This window comes from Nilaparvata lugens, chromosome 1 (assembly GCF_014356525.2).
Source record: "Nilaparvata lugens isolate BPH chromosome 1, ASM1435652v1, whole genome shotgun sequence".
In the NCBI taxonomy this organism is placed as follows: Eukaryota; Metazoa; Arthropoda; class Insecta; order Hemiptera; family Delphacidae; genus Nilaparvata; species Nilaparvata lugens.
In genome coordinates, this window is record NC_052504.1 from 23,313,448 (window position 1) to 23,330,799 (window position 17,352).

The 17,352-nt window shown below is 34.4% G+C and overlaps 1 protein-coding gene across 1 annotated transcript; it reads right to left on the reverse strand.

Annotated features, from left to right (window-relative positions):
• Window positions 1-385: 385 nt before the first annotated feature.
• On the reverse strand, window positions 386-17,204 carry LOC111046024 (E3 ubiquitin-protein ligase RAD18-like). The gene is made up of 8 exons (XM_039422861.1): window positions 16,601-17,204; window positions 14,077-14,155; window positions 12,463-13,084; window positions 9,364-9,504; window positions 8,260-8,389; window positions 3,931-3,988; window positions 2,671-3,150; window positions 386-1,743 (listed from the first exon to the last, which is right to left on the reverse strand). The coding sequence occupies exons 1-8, from the start codon at window positions 16,640-16,642 to the stop codon at window positions 1,034-1,036; spliced, it is 2,262 nt and encodes a 753-aa protein (XP_039278795.1). The 5' UTR covers window positions 16,643-17,204; the 3' UTR covers window positions 386-1,033.
• Window positions 17,205-17,352: the final 148 nt, after the last annotated feature.

Consider the following 17,352-nt stretch of genomic DNA (forward strand, 5'->3'; position numbering starts at 1 on the left):
TGTCAAAGTTCTGTTGTTAGTGACCTTGTAATATTCGAGCCAAACTCGAACATTCAGTTAGCAAAAGTTTATGTATTTCGTGTCAGTGTTGTTGTTGGTGACCTTGTAATATTCGAGCCAAACTCCAACTTTGTCCTCAGCTCTACAAGGTCACCCACATTATTAGATCACCAACACTGCAAGGACACTAACACTACAAGATCACCAACACTACAATGATCAAATCCTGTTTGATCTGTAAGGTAATTTAGCTAGAAATGTATAATTTTGAAAGTCCATTATTGCTAAGCATGATGTCGAGATGAAATAAAATCAACGAAAATAAACAGAACAATATTAGTTTATAAGAGGCGTTTCCAACGTAAAGAATGAATAAATCAACAACCTCTCATAACAAGTCATTTTATAAGAATAATAATTCTACAAATGGTACGGAAAATACAGCTTTGAAAATACTTAAATAAACTTAAATCCTCACAGGATATAATATATAGAATATATAAGATACATAAAACTTATCTCTGGCATTAATAAATGTGAAAGCCTACACCAATTTTTATTATAACTGATATTTCATTATTGGCCAGCATGAAGTCCAGAGGACTTAATCAAGAAATAAAAAAAATTTATCAAAGACAATTATTATAGTTTATAAGAGGCTTGTCCAAGGCAATGGATAAAAAATTGAAAATCTCTCAAAGCAAAATCTCAATTTTATAAGAATAATACTACAAAAAATGATATGGAAAATACAAATACCTAGATTAAGTCCTTACAGGATGTATAGAATATATAAGATACATAAAAATTGTTTTTGTCATTATTAAATGTAAAAGTCTATCAATTTTAATTATGACTGAAAAGTCTTTACAATGTTCAACGTTATTGAAACATGTTTTCATGCCTAAAATGAATATTTTATTTGAAGAACCTTGATATAATTATTTAAATCATGGTATATGACATGAACATAGAAGTTCTTTGTTGCAACAATTACATTTATATTATTTACTGTGCACATTATTATAGAAGATCATTTTGTTCTTTGTCTCAGTATTCTTTTTGGCGTTTGAATCGGTTCACTATCACCTGTACTACCAATTCGTTGCCTTTTATTGCGAGTGGAAGGTTGCCTGGCAGTTGAATCATTCCGGCTCGTTGGCGTAGTTGATACTTTCAAACTATCTGGATCAACATTCTCTAAGTCGGGAAAACTTTGCAAGGAGCTTGAACTTTCGCTTTTCAACGATTTTGATAGCGGAGGAGAAAGTTGATATTTGGTGGCAACCTGGTCTCCACCACCAGATTGCTGCACAACTGAGTCATCTTCCAAGAATGATTTAGTCTCATCTAGATCTGAATCAGATGTTCGAGATTGTCTGGATTTTGGTGTTAGATTTTTTTGTTTACTTCTATCAGATCGGGGAGTTGGCTTCTTGGAACTTGTTGGTGTTTTCTGATTAATTGTCATTTTTGGTCTCTTCATTGGCCATTTTGGTGTGAATTCATCTTCGCTTTCATCTTCTTTGGCTTCTGTAAGTTGTGATTCGGTAATTAAGAAATCAGGATCAAGTATTTGTGACTCTGTTACCAGTTGATGTTTTTTACAGTCATCATTAGCAACTCCGTTGTAGTAAACATCTTCGTTCTCTTCATAATCATCATCATCATCATCATCATCATCATCATCATCATTGTCGTCATCAGCCCTTTCACTTGCAGTAATAGTAGAAGGTTTGTTTTCTGCAATAAAAAACAGTGTTGAATTCATTAGAAGATTTTTCAAGTAACTAGTGAAGATATGTCTACCAAGTACATTGTAGACCAAATATTGCAATTCAAATCCTCAGCAACTGTAGAGTGTATCTATGTGGTAGTACTTAGTCACAAGTTATAGCAGTCTGAAGAAGTGTTCCACTATCGATTACTAAATGTGACGAATTATGTATGTACTAATAGACATACATAAATACACATATATATCATTCTCAAGCTGCATTGTCATTTTAAAAGAGGTAGAAGTGCAAAATAGAATGCTGTTTGAAAAACAATAGGTTAACAATTCATAACTATTCAACCAAATTTAAAACAATAATTATTATTAAACAAAAATCCAAATTAAATTTTGTAAATCAACCTTAAAAATTCTGCTACTGCAAATATTTGCAGAGTAATTTTTGGATAAAAGCTCTCATCGAATTTCCATCTAGCTGTTGTAAATATTTGCAGTCCGCGGAATGATTTACAGCATTTAATATGGATTTTCGTTTGATAACAATTATTCATTAATTAGCATTTGAATAAATGCAATTTCTAATTCATTTCCATATGAAGGCAAATTTGAAACTTTGAAAATGTACTCTGGACTTTATTTTGCATGGGGAAGTACCGAATTATGGATAACTTTATCAATTTGCCAATGTTCATGTCTAAGATCAAGCACTAGCTTCTTTAAAATCCGTTCACAGAAACAGGAAAGTAACAAAAAACAATAATTCTCTATTTCGAACTTGAATATTTTTCTCAGATAAGCCTGGTTATAAGCCCGTGGCCTAAGCCACTGAAACCATAAGAGCCATTCACCAATAAAAAATGTGAATAGAGTAGGTATAGCTTGTTTGATGTTTATTTGAAATAGTTTGTGATTTGAAAACAGCACATAATATTTACCTTGTAGGAGAACTTGGCAGTTGGCGAGAAGGCTGATGCTATTATCACTATCGTCCGAGTTGCATGCATCGTCCACAAAGTGCACATTCTTCAAACCCTTTGCATTCTTTGTGGGACTCTCTGGTAATTCAATCATGTCAATGAGAGACTCATCTTGGTTTGCACTCAAGTCGGGCGATGGAGATTGAGCGAGAAAATGCGGCAACACGATTTTGAAATCGTCGCTTCTTTCATTTGTTTCTTTATGAAGATTCACTGTAGCTTTCACCGTTCTATTCTCTTTTTTTGGTTGATATCCTGACGAGCATGGACGTTCATCTTCTATTTGCATGGTTTCTTTGGAGAAATAACTGTTGATTTCTGGATCACTATCATCACTATCAGCAATTACGTTGATACGCTTGGTGGGTTTGATATTTGTCCCATTTCTCTCTTTCATGGTTTTGATAAGATTTTCAAAGCTGGCTTTATTCTTTTCCACTGAAAAAATTCAAAACAATACTTGCTACAGTATTAGGAATCAAATTAAAAAATAAAAATGAAATGATTTGGTCTACAATATTACAAGAGAGAGTAGTTCATTAATAAAAATTGCAGGACGATTATTAAAATTACTCCCATAATAGAATATTTCTTCATTTTCATAAAAAATAGTATTACCAACATCATCACCATCCAAGTTATTTCATTCTAGGCTTTCTGTGAATAAACTGAATGTTCCAATGTCGAAGTTGAAGAGCCTGTTATCAGTATTGGATTGCAGGAGGTAGCTATAGAACCATCGCTATTGGTAAATTATTATAAGCTAATTTGTAGTGTTTTAGTTCATGCTTAAGTAGAAATCAATATCAATATACACTGATAAATTTTAATCCAATCATGGTTCAAGAATAATGAATATAGATTTTCAAAAATGTATTCACAATCTTCTACAGAATTATTTTATGAAGTAGAAGCTCAATTCAATTTGCAGGCCAGAAAGATTTTATATCTTTAAAAAATATTGATTAAATTTTCCTTGGTTGAACAGATTTAATTATGCAATACCATCACGGTTTTGAGTAATTTGCTCAATTTAACTTTTGTGCTAGAGACACTACAATCACATGATTCTGACAGTCCGAAACTTGAAAAAGGTTGATGAGGATGTGAATGGAGGATGTTCTCATTGGACAATTGTACTTTTACACCTTGTAATAATAAAGTATATAGGCTATATAAGTAAGAACCAAATACAGCCAATAACAAAAGTATACTTACGATACTTTTTATTCTCCTCTTCAATAAGCTTTTGATCAGAATTCTTGTTTATCTTTCTCTGAAAGAAAATTACGAAAAACATAAGAAAGCGCACGGTACCTTAACCAATATTTTCTACCCATTTTTCCAAGAGATACATTTGTATAGTGGAAGCAAGTAACAAAAGAATATAAGATACGAATAGTGAAGATTTAAAGAAAGTGCCAATCCATCTTATCAAAAATTGAAAACATTTTTAATAGCCGAATCTCGGTCAATCAGTAGGGTAATCAATTCACTTCAAAGATATCTTGGAGCTATAGCATTACATAAGCAATATTTAATGAAAAATCGATTTTTTGGAAGTATATCGTGATTTTTCTCAATTATTTCAAATACAAATTTCTTATTTGTAAAATAACATAATACCTTTTTTGAGAACCTTTTAATATAAAATAATAAAAAGGGTACTATGATGTTATTTTACAAATAAATACACTAGATTGATTTGAATAACAGATTACTGTAAAGCCGCGTTTACATTAGTCAAGTTTTCTTGATGCCAGAAAACTTGAAAGAGCATTTACACACGTTTGAGTAAACATAATCGATTTTTGCAAACTTAAAGACCTTCATCAAACTAAAAGACTGAATCAATCGACAAACGGTCCAATCAGAGTAACGTTCACATCGACTTTTACAAGGAATGATGTACTCAGGAAAAAATCGAAACTGTCTCAAGAAGAAAATTATAAGCACATCAAGATACAGGAAGACTTTGACTTTAATACTCGCGCCACCAGGAAAGAGTTAGGCCTATCACATTTCATGTCACATTATAAGAAACAAGGGAAAATGGTCTCTTTGAGAAGAGACAGGCTACTACTCGAGGGAAAGCTCTTCAGCCTTGAAGATTTGAGAGAAAATAGCAACAAGGAGAAGAAGAGACCAAGGAGTGATGGAGATTCACCTACAATGACTGAACAATGTGTGAGCACTGGACGGCTTGGCAAGAAAAAGAACAACAATACTATAGAGGCATACATAACAAGAGAAGTCAAAAAAAATAATCCAGAAAAGGAAGGTTCATCAAAACAACAGTAGCAACCACGGATCGTAACGGCAATTGTAACTAAGGAAAATGAAAGGGAACAAACGGAAAACTATTTTGGGGAAAACAAACAAAATAGAGATGCGAACAAGAAAGATAATATAAAAATAATCACATACAACTGTAGGTCTCTAAGAGCTAATTGGAGGATAGAGCAGCTGCTAGAGGAGCTAGAAAACATTGAGTGGGATATAGTAGGACTCGCAGAAGTAAGAAGGGATGGGGAGCAGTGTGTCATCATGGAAGACGATAAGATGCTTTATCTTAATGGAAACGGCGCGACAGGAGGAACAGGATTTTTAATAAACAAGACATCGGAAAAGAAAATTGTGAGTTTCAAGCAGTACACACACCGAATCTCTGTCTTAATTTGGAAAGTGCATGGACGCGTAAAGGGGAGAACTAAACTGATACAAGTTTACGCACCAACTTCAGCGTCATCAGAAGAGGAAATTGAAGACTTCTATGAAGAACTGGAAGAAGCTCTCGAGAATGATCCATGCAAATTCAACATCATTATGGGAGATATGAATGCAAAAATTGGTAAGAACAGAGGCGAAAGATGTGTGGGGAGGTATGGATACGGTGAAAGGAACGAGCGAGGCGGACGACTTGTCGAATTTGTAGAAGGTAAAAACATGTATTTGATGAACTCATTCTTCCTGAAACATGAGACAAGAAAATGGACTTGGCTGAGCCCCGATGGAGAGACCAGAAACGAAATCGACTACTTCGCCATAGACAAGAAATGCATTGTTCAAGATGTAGACATAGAAGACCGAATAAATACAGGAAGCGACCACAGAGCTCTTAAAATGGAAATACGAATTGAAGAGAAAAGGAAGAAGTACTATGGCGACCGTCCCACAAGAATAAGTGCAATGGATTTGAGAAACTCCGGATTTGAACAGAAATTACAAGTCAATTTGTATAGAGAGAGAATCGATGAATGTGAAGACACGAATATTTTAACTGATAAGCTGACAATACTTTGAGAAAAACTAGAGAATTGCTAGGAAACGTGAGAGAAAACGATAAAAGAAAGGTTCCAAGAGAGATTGTTAAGCTATTGGAGAAAAGAAGAAAGCTTAAAAGACTTGGCAGAGACAAAATAGAATTCAGTGAAATTTCGAAACTCATCAGAAAGAAATGGAATGAATGGATAACTGAAAGAAAAACAAAGAAGTTAGAAGAGACCTTGAAATTTGGAAATAGCATTAAAGAGTTCAACAGAAAACAACTACTTGGAAAGAACACAATGATTTGTATGAAAGATGAGAGAGGAAATGAAGTGAGAGAAATAGAAGGTATACTCGAAATAATTTGCGATTTCTATGAGAATCTGTATAAGAAAGATGAACCAGAAGAATGTAAGAACAAGAAATTGGAGAACATGAATGTAGAAATGAAGAATGTCCACCGATATTGAAGAGTGAGGTAAAGCGCGCAATCGAGCATCTCAAGGAGGGGGAAGCAACAGGCCCTGATAGAATATCAAACGAGGAGTTAAAAGCAGGTGGCGAAAGAGTTATTGAAATAATAACAAAAATATTCAATTTATGCCTAATGAGTGGAAAGATTCCTGAAATATGGCTCAAAGCTAACTTGATATTACTCTTCAAGAAAGGTAATAGAAAGGAAATCAAGAATTACCGACCAATAAGTCTCCTGTCAAATATTTACAAGATATTTATGGCAGTAATTTCCTACAGGATAGATGGATATTTGACGGCAGCAACTTCAATCAATCAGACCGGATTCAAGAAAAACTTCTCTACGCTGGATAACATCCTAGTCTTACAGGAACTGATAAGGAATTCTAATGAATACAAATTTCCACTAGTGCTGCTATTCATTGATTTCGAGAAGGCATTCGATAAAATCAACACTTCTTCCGTATTACGAACGCTTGAAGACTTGGGAATTGACAATAAATACCTGGAATTATTCAGATTCATTTACAGAAACATGAAAATTGAATTCAAATTGAGAGGAAAAGGTAGAGTGGTTAAAGTAAATAGAGGCTTAAGGCAGGGAGATATACCATCAGCGAAAATATTTAATGCAGTTCTGGAAAAATCTCTAGATGAATTACAATGGCAGGAAAAAGGAATCAACATCAATGGGGTGAAATTGAATACATTGAAATTCGCCGATGATATTGTTATTATAGGAAATAGCACCGAAGAAGTATGTAGAATGATGAAGGAAATGATTGAAGTAACAAAAAAGGTTGATTGAAAGTAAATTTTGATAAATCAAAAGTAATGATTTATAACAGTGAAAGTAACGAGAGAGTATTAGAGACCGAAGACGGAAGGATAGAAGCAGTTGAACACTTCATCTACTTAGGACAGAGAATAGAGAGAGATGGACAATGGGGAGAGATTACTAGAAGAGTGGCAATAGGTTGGTCATTGTTCAAGAAATACAGCTATCTCTTTAGATCTAATATTCCCATGGAAAGCAAGAGACGCCTACTTCAAACATGTATTCTACCAGCAATTTTATACGGCTGCGAAACGTGGACTCTCAATGAGAAAGTAATCAAGAAACTCAGAACAAGTATGAGATCGATGGAAAGAATAATGATAGGAGTGAAAAGAATAGATAGGAAAACCAAAATATGGATCAGACATGAAACAATAATTGAGGATGTAGGTAGAATGATAATGGAGAGAAAATGGAATTGGGCAGGCCATATCGCAAGGACAACGGATGGAAGATGGACCAAAACATACTCGACTGGCACCCACGCACGCTGAGCAGAAGCAGAGGAAGGCCTCCGTACAGATGGGACGAAGAATTCAGGAGAGTATGCGGCGGAGCGACGTGGCAGATAGTAGCAAGAGAAAGGAAGGAATGGGAGAGAATGAAAAACGTATTCAAACAAGTCTGGCTCTACAAGGATTGAAATGAAGAAGATGAAAGAAATCTTTACTAAACGCACTTGTACAATACTTTATCCTTCTATGGAAAAAGGATAATTATACCCCAGCATCTGCTGATTATTGCCTTTTGAATTGTATTGTGGACGTTGATTTTTTTTGTAATAGTTTAAGAAAGCAATAAACGGGTTATTTATTTATAAAGACCTTCATTTCTATATTTGTCTTCGATATTTGTTTTGAAATGGCAAAAAGTTTTACCTAGGAAATAAACGAGACAAAGACTATTGGAGATAGGCCTAACTATTGTACAGGTTTATAAATGGGAAATCATCAATTGATAAGACTTACCACTGTAGTAGGTAGACCTGGGTTGCCAATGCCCTTCTCTTGTTTTTCCTCCATCTCAACCTGACGAATAATATCGGCTGATGATCGTGGATGGTCTGAATCACATTCAGAATTATAGAGAACCGTGTATCTGAAAAACGAAAACTTATAAGCACTAATTGAAAATTGAAATACGTTCAAGTATGGACTAGAACTAGGTTCTTTGGAATTTGTTTAAGAAACTCAAGAAACATTATTCGATAGTTATTTGATGTGACGATTGGTTCATATGTTGCAATACAGTTATTAGGTTTTTATAATAATTGTCATAAGTTATTCACAAGTGGACGTTGCCCACATCCTGAAAATCATCAGAACTGAACATTGTACAATGAATTTCAACACTCGTATTTCCACATTTAATATTCAAAGAAACTTGGAGAGCATATTGCACTGACATATAAAAAGTTTTAGTTGGAGAATTAAAAAATTGATATTTGAATGTAATAAAGTAACAGTCTGAAATTATGCCTAGGATACAAAAAGATTCAAGATGTAATAGATAAGAAGGGAGATGCAATAAATGAGAAGGTTTTGTTTGAATATTGCAAATATGTGTACCCAATTATTGCAATGCTCCCAAAAAGACACGAAGCAATCCAAAAATTCCATCAACATTCCATCTTTAATTTTTCGATTTTCTTTTTAAAGTTTTCATTCTAAGAATGATTTCTAATTAACATAGTGGTTGATTAGAAATAAATAGAACACTATCTAAGATGAATAAATATGATTTTCCTTCGAAATCATTTTCTACTCGAAAAAAGAATCAAAGGCCGTAATTGTAATGTAGACCATTACCGACGGAATAGTACGCATGAACTTCATGTGCAGCTCAATATTAAAATATATTTTAATTAATTGATGATGTTTTTCATGAAGAAACAATTGATAAATACTCAGCCGAACTGCATTACATAATATTTTCACAACCAAAAAGGTGAGTCTATTCAAATATTTACTTTGAAACAAAGTGTATCAACTTCAACAGTTATATTTGAAAAGTTCAAAAAGCAGTGGTTCTTACCAAAATAGCCTACAGTAAAAACACAAACTATTTCAGACCTTTGTATCCGATTGATGAGTGTTTTCTTATCGCCAATTGAATTCAGCCCATATGTTTTCAGCCATTTCCTCAAATCCTTATCTGACATCATATTGTAAACACGCTTTGGAATGGGACTTCTTCTGCTTGGCACGTTCAACCTTAAAACCAAAACCACAAAAATATTGTATAATATAAAAAAAATGCGATACTCCCTGCATCCAGAGCTGACGCAGTTCACAAACTACGTGTATGAACCAGTGGACGTCACATTGATTAAGTGGTTCATGAAGTCAAGGACCGAGCTCATTCGTCTCAAAAAATATTCCCACAGGCAGGATGTAAGGATCTGTTCTCTATGCAACATGAAGGAGGAAGAGGATGTAGTCCACTTCATAGCCAGGTGCCCGGTGCTTACAGAGTTCAGAGAGCGATACTTCGGAAAGACTTTCCTTGCTGTAGAGGAGCTGAAGACGTACCTGAATGGTGACAACTGGATGCAGATAGGACAGAGATGCATGGGCGTTCTACAGATATTTCATGATTCAAGAATTCAATTTTTAATCCAACCATACAAGATACTAGTACAAGTACTATTACCCTATCTTCTTTTGTGAAGTAGTATTTTCCATTTTTATTTTTTGTATAAATTGTCTATTTAAAAAAAATGTATAAATAGCTTGCCAACACCTCCTGACGGCACTCAGCCAAGGAGAAAACGCTGACAATAAAGATGTATTAACATTTACTTGATTATTTTCAAAAATGTAATGATTACGTTAAATGAAAGCCTTTATTTATTTATTTTAAAATAATAATATTGTAATACAATCTATAGTGAGTGAGGTCCACGTTATGATGGCAGTATTTGATTAGCATTGGTGTTGCTACCTTGTCTATCATTCAACAAAGCAGATAGCGCTATCCTTTTCTATCTCCTCTACGTTGCTAGATCATTTATTAACAATGTAGGAATATAATTAAACAACAAAAAATCTCAATTATGAACATTAGAAAAATATTTTTTCTTGACAAGTAAAATACAAATTGATTATTTAAAACAAGAATGAATAGTTAATATCACATTAGATATATCGGTATCAGCTATCCTATATAGAAGACAGAGGCAAGGGAGAGAATCGGCAACACTGTTCTTCTAGCTTTTTCCACTGTCATCATAACGTAGACCTCACTATAGATCAGTAGATCCCTTCTACCATCTTTAGATGAGAGTTATTCCCAAAAATAATTTCTAAAGTTGGTAGAGGAAGGTAGGTACCACAGTTGGGTTTTTCAAATTAAGAAGTCAAGGCAATTCTGTAGGTGGGTGGTAAACATTTCAACTGATATTTTAGGAATCATGAAAAGGAAATATCAGAAATATATATTTAAAGAAACATTTTCAATATCTTCCTACTTTGAAACAAGATATTCATGCTGAGAAAATAATAGAGTCTCATTTTTATCACTATAAAATTACTAAGTTGTACATTATTATCAATAATTATATATACCACTATCATAGTATCATCAACAACTTGGTCACCATTTCTTTGTAACATGAAGAGAGCTAGTTGAAGGACAAAGGGTAAAAACTATCATTCAATAAATAGGCCTATGTAAACACAAAGACATAATGACAACATATAATGAATTGATTAACATTGGTACTGCTATCCTTGTCTATCATTCGACAAAGCAGGTAGCACTATCCTTTTCTAGCTCCGCAACGATGCCAAATCTGTTTTTGACAATGCAGAAATACAGAGTGACACAGAATAACGGAAACTTTTAAAAACGCCATAAAACATTAGTGGGAAGGGCAAAAATGATTTTATTCAAACTAATGTAAAGTTCAAGACTTGCCATTTGAGAATTATTAATAACATCTATCACTTTTTGACATTACTTCTTTAAGATGGTTTCCTCCTGCACGAAAACACTCTTGAAATCTGTGTTGAGATTCCTGAACGATTGCTGCAACATTTCAGCTGGGATATTGCTGATTTCATTTTTAATTGTCTGTTATGATTCAACCACAGATATTGGACAAGTTGTGAAAACGTTTGATTTGAGATAGCTCCACAAACAGGAAATCGCAGGTGGACAGATCATGGAACCAGGAAACGCAACCTAATCGTGAGATTACTAAACAATACTCGCTCGCACAGTTGCCATTGAATGCCGTGCACAGTGGATTTCGCTAACAATTTCATCAATAATTTTGAATTAATTAAAAATTAAAACAGAATTCAAAATGAAATCCACAATATCAAAGATGAGATGATTCAGCGATCAATGAGGAATCGTCAACACAAGAGTGTATTCGTTCAGGAGGAAGCCATCTTAAAGATGTAATTGTCAAAAAGTGATAGATGTTATTGATAATTCTCAAATGGCAAGTCTTGAACTTTACATTAATTTAAATAGAATCATTTTTGCCCTTCCCACTAATGTTTTATGCTGTTTTTAGAAATTCCCGTTATTCTGTGTCACTCTGTATAATTAAGGCAGAGAATCTGCAACGCTGTTCTCCTATCTATATCCACTGCCATTATAACGTGGACCTCACTATTGTCACCATAATATTGTATCATAGTACTAATATTCACCATAGTACTTTTTTAAAAAATAATGATAGCCACAGTAGCCTACCCTTAACGTTAGCTCAGTTTCGATTCAGTAGAACAAAGATTAGCGTTGATCTATAATCAGATATTATTTGCTTTCAAAAATCAATAGTCAATGATCAAAATCAAGTCAGAAAATGAGCAAAATAGAAGTCAAAATACAGGAAAGCAGTTTTTAGCACATGGTTTAGCAGTATGTATAAAAACAAAGTAAATCAACGCTGGTTTTCAAAAACAGTTGAACAATTAAAGGAATTTTAATTGAATAACTGAATGATTGAATTATGCTCTCTGTTTTAAATCCCTATTAAAAAATCACTAGGTTTTAGTGAAACTCGAGGTTTTGAATTGAATCACATTTGACTTGTGCCGCGTTTCACGTGTGCAGCGCTTCGCGCAAGGGTAACTGATAATAATTCTAAAGTCTATGACTGGCACAATTTCTGTTAGTAAGCACTGGTAAGTACTCGTATATTATAAAATACTTACGTTTTGGGAGCACCATCTCGTGCGAGGCAGGAGTCCAAATGGCCATTGATGTTTCTCTCGGGAATGTCAACATTGCAGACTGGACATGGAACTTTGACAACATTGGCTGGAGATGAACTAACCGACGAGGCTGCTTTCTTTGGACTATAAAAGATTTCTGGTATCTTTTTAACGGGCGATTTGCGACTTGTGGACGGCATTTCCTCAGCAGCCTTACTGGATGTGGATGGCTTCGATTCAACAGGTATCTTATCTACTGTCACTTTCTGATTGAACGCATCATTCAAATTCTTCTTAATGCCTTGTGAACCTTTGCTGGATTTTTTCAATACATCTGAGTTTTTAAGGCCTTTTAGAATAGGAGACGTAAAATTGTCAGAAGATTGAGGAGCGATTTCCTTTTCACAGTTTTCAACCGGTTTGCTCACATCATTTTGCAGAGGCTGTAAATGGACTGTTGACAGTCTCAAATGCCTGAATAGCTTGTCTCTTATTGTGCAATAGATTGATATCAAATCGTCGATTGGTCGATTGTTTCGCAAGTTGACTTCAAAAGTTTCCTCAAAACAGGCCGGACATACGGATTTATATTGCATATACTTCCGTATACATAACGAACAATCTGAAACAAGAAAAATAGTGATATTGACAAAAGCACAATTATTGAGAAAAAGCATTATAAGAGGAAATAGCATATAAGAGCGAACAAAAATTAGAACTTGAAGGACACAAGGATAATAAAGATTCTGCCGTATTATATATTGATTTGTATTTTCTACAAATTTGTTTCGCTTATTTTGTTTGACTCCAACCGTGGAAGGAATAATGAGAGACGGTAATTATATAATTTCCATTAAATCACAATAATTTATTGAACAAAGATAGTAGTCAGATAATCTCTATCCTAATTGCTCTATCAATATCACTATTCTCATAATATTATTTATGCAAAATTGAGAGAAACAGTTAAGAGTTCACCTGTTCTTTGTCTCACTATAATTTTTCAAGCACAGGTCCTTTAACTTAGTGAATAAATTCTTTCTCTAAAATTGATGACGTCAGCGCTCTCTCATCCTTGTTCATGATTGTGAAAATTTTGGCAGAGACAACCTGCGTGAGAAGCTCTGATTGTAAGTGAAAATCAAAGAAATCATACAAGACTACGATAATAAATATTCAAATATTATCTTTAAAATATTTCTATAATACTATATTTATATTTCATAAATTCAAATATTAATAGATTCATAGTAATTGTTTGAAAGAAAAACCAATACAGCTGACAAATGCCACGAAAAACGCTATAATTGGAATTAAGAAAAAATAACTAACTTTGTGAAGTAGTAATATTATTATTAAAGTAGTAGTATTATTCTTGTTGCTGGTCTTGTTTGAATAGACCTTTGTTAATTCACCTTATTCATTGCAAAGCGATTCGAATTGTAAATTTGATGAAAATATCATTTCTACTTCTAGTATTATACATACTAACTTTCCATCTGATTGTATGCATTTGATAAAAATTAATAGAGATTCTAAATGATCGGGAATAAGAATTCAGTATCAATAACAGAAGTGTGATCGCTCACAATCAGTAACAGAGGTTTTACTCACAATTATGAGAGCATGATGTCATCATGCAGTTTTTCATGTACTCATAGCAGATTCCACACCGCAAGAGATTATCCAGCTTCTGAAAATTAAAAAATAGTAGAATGAACAAATGATTGGAAGTTAAGAAGTAACGATGATATTGATTTCGAAAAGGGTTAGCTTACAGCTACCGAGAGTTCAGAAGCAATCGTTAAAAAGTCAGTATTTTTCCTAGTTCACTTTCAAGTAAAATGGAGTTAAAGCAGCTCAACATAAAACAAATATTGACAATTTTCCGATTCTTGGACCGTGATAAAGACACAAGGAGGAAGAATTAAGAAGAATAAGCAGAATCGCTTCAAATTCCTTTGAAATAAATATTTTTACGAGTATAAAGGTGATGTTAGGCACTCAAATAATGTTTAAACAAGAGTAAATCAAGATTGATTCGTTCATTCATGAACACTGCTAATTTGCAGCATAATAGGCAGGAATTTTTCTCGGAGCCAGATTTTAACAATCTTTTTGTTTACTCTGTTACACAAATTGTTGGAGCTTTTACAGGAACTACAGCTTGTGCTGTGGAGAGATTGCCTTTACAGAACAGTGTATTCAACAGATAGGAAAGAGTGACACCTATGGATTTGGTAAAAATTGTAAATGGCTACAAGAGCTCGAAGAGTCCTGACGTCTATGACATTTCTAATTTTCTCATGAAGGCAGTCATCTCTTCAATAGCTGTACCACTTGGCAGACTAATTAACAGCTGTCTGGAACAAGGTGTTTTGCTTGATCTACTAAAGATTTTAGAACAGTGCCAATCTTCAAAAAGGGTGATATGGAAGAGTTGTCAAACTATCGACCTATATCTCTGATTCCTGTTTTTGCAAAGATTATTGAGTCTGTGATGCTTATCCAACTTTCAGCCTATTTAGAGAAGAATTCGCTCTTTACGGAGGATCAGTTTAGTTTTCGCCGTGGGAGATCGACAACTAATGCTCTTCAACGCCCTACTTGAGGCAATGGAGAAGAAGCACTCAACTGCCATGACCCTCTGTAACCTCACCAAGGCTTTCGATTACATATCTCATGAGATTTTGCTGGGGAAGCTCATGAGGTATAGTGAAGGAGTGGCCATGAAAACTATGCAGGAGTACCTTTAACGGCGTAGGTAGATTGTACCGGTTAGCGGTGCCAAATCACAAGAGCTCCAGGTCAAGTATGGAGTTCCGCAGGGATCAATTCATTGCCCTCTGCTGTTCCTCATTTTCATGAATGACCTTAGTAAGGATGGAAAAGCCCTGCTGTTTGCTGACGATACAACTCTCATTGCACAAGATGAGGATCCACAAATAGCTGTACTGAGGTCTGGAGAAGGCGAGCGCATGGTTTAGGGCAAACGGCAAACAGACTGTATATGAATGGAGAGAAAACGCAGAATGTTCTGTGTACCCTGAGGCATGGTCTACCTCCTTTTGGTGGGCCTGGCACCAGTACATTGATATGATATGTAACCGACTCTCCAAAGTAACATATCTGATACGGAAACTGAGAAGCCAAGTTTCAAAGAATTACCTGGTTACTGCATAACATGGTCTGTTTCATAGCCAAATCAACTACGGGATTGCACTTTGGGGGCATGCAAGTGAATGTCACAGAATTCTCATCCTACAGAAGAAAGTGGTTCGTATAATAACATCATCACCATACTTGGAGAATCGTCGCCCGCTGTTCAGGAGGCTGAGAATACTCACTGTCTTCAGTCAAACTCCCTTGTACTTCTGAAAGGCCAACTTCACACACTCCAAGCAAGAGGCCAGATCCACAACTATTCAACTAGAGGGCGAGACAACATTGACCTTCCCTACTCTAGATTGGCTAAGCTGCACACTTGCTACACAATGCGCGCATTAAAGATCTACAATAGACTTCCACTGCAGGTGCGGAAGCTGGAGGCGAGAGCGTTCAAGAAAGTGCTCCGAGAGAAGCTAATAAACCTCCCTTTCTATTCTTTGAGTGAGTAGGAGATTGTATGTTTTGTTAGTATCTTTGATCGGTCATCTTGAGATTAGTGTAAATATTGAACTTTTTTGTTTTTATTAATCTACAATGTCTATCCGGTATATACACTGGTCACAGACTGAAGAAAAATTGAATTGAATTGACGCTGGTAACGTTAGGACCTTAATGTCATTAAACAACCAGTTACCGTACGTTTTTTTAGCTACGAAGATGTAGCCGTACCATCTTGCAATATTGAAAGGTACGTCTCGCTGGTGTGAACGGGACAGGTTTGTAGCTTGTTTTGAACATGATTAATGTATTTGTAGCTAAGCGTTGCTTGGTATGCAATAACCGTTACATAATCATATTATGAATCTTCGGTTTCAATCCTTTAATTGAGATAGGCCAAGTTGACTCAAATCACGGGAGAAAAAATATATTTTTTAATTGAAAGAAACAAAAATGTATTAATGGACTTGATTAACGTGTATTAGGTCAAAATGTTTATGCACTTGAAATTTGAATGAATAAAACATCTTACCTTGAATTCAGGAAAATCTCTTGGCCATGCAATAGCCTCCATCTTATTGACAAGTGGTACAAATAAAACTTGATGTAACTGATTTTTAAAAATTGGAGCGTTCAAGAGAATAAGAGTGGGACAAAAGCAGTTATAAGATGAACCAACTTAATTGAAACAAATTAAAGGAATCAACTAATATATAGCCATTTTTTACAAAATGTTGTAGGTTACTGCTGGAACTGAATAACCTAACCTTACTGGCAGTTGGAGTCAAGTTATGAAATAATATACAACTTTGACTAGGAAATTCATGATAAAACTGAATACTAATAATAATTTGTATTTAAATTTTGGAACATAAGATATAATTGTGGAATATAGAGATAAAACTACAGAGAATGTTCATGTATCAACAGATAAAATAAACATAACCAAACAGTGAAACAGATTCCAAAATATCATCATTTTGGCGGGAAGAATGACAGAATTGAACATTTTACAAAATACTTGGTGTGTTGTGAGCAATTTATTGCTATTCCAAATTTATTAGTATTTAAAATTGCATTCATAAATTTATTGAATTTACTAGTTTTTAGATTCATTAAATCTACAAATGTTTCAAAAGACAATTTTTCAGGGCATCCTGCCACAACAAATATTATTATACAAAGACTGAGGTGCTCGATTTTTGAGCAGACAATTTACTAACTTATCGAAGAGTTTAATTTATCGAAAAGATTCTACCTTGAAACCTACCAAAATATTCTATG

Coding starts and splice junctions, on each gene's coding strand:
- LOC111046024 (XM_039422861.1), bottom strand. CDS start 16,642: ATGGAGGCTATTGCATGGCCAAGAGATTTTCCTGAATTCAAG. Junction 14,156..16,600: donor GAGATTTTCCTGAATTCAAG/GTAAGATGTTTT, acceptor TTTAATTTTCAG/AAGCTGGATAATCTCTTGCG. Junction 8,390..9,363: donor CTCATCAATCGGATACAAAG/GTCTGAAATAGT, acceptor TTCGTTTTTCAG/ATACACGGTTCTCTATAATT.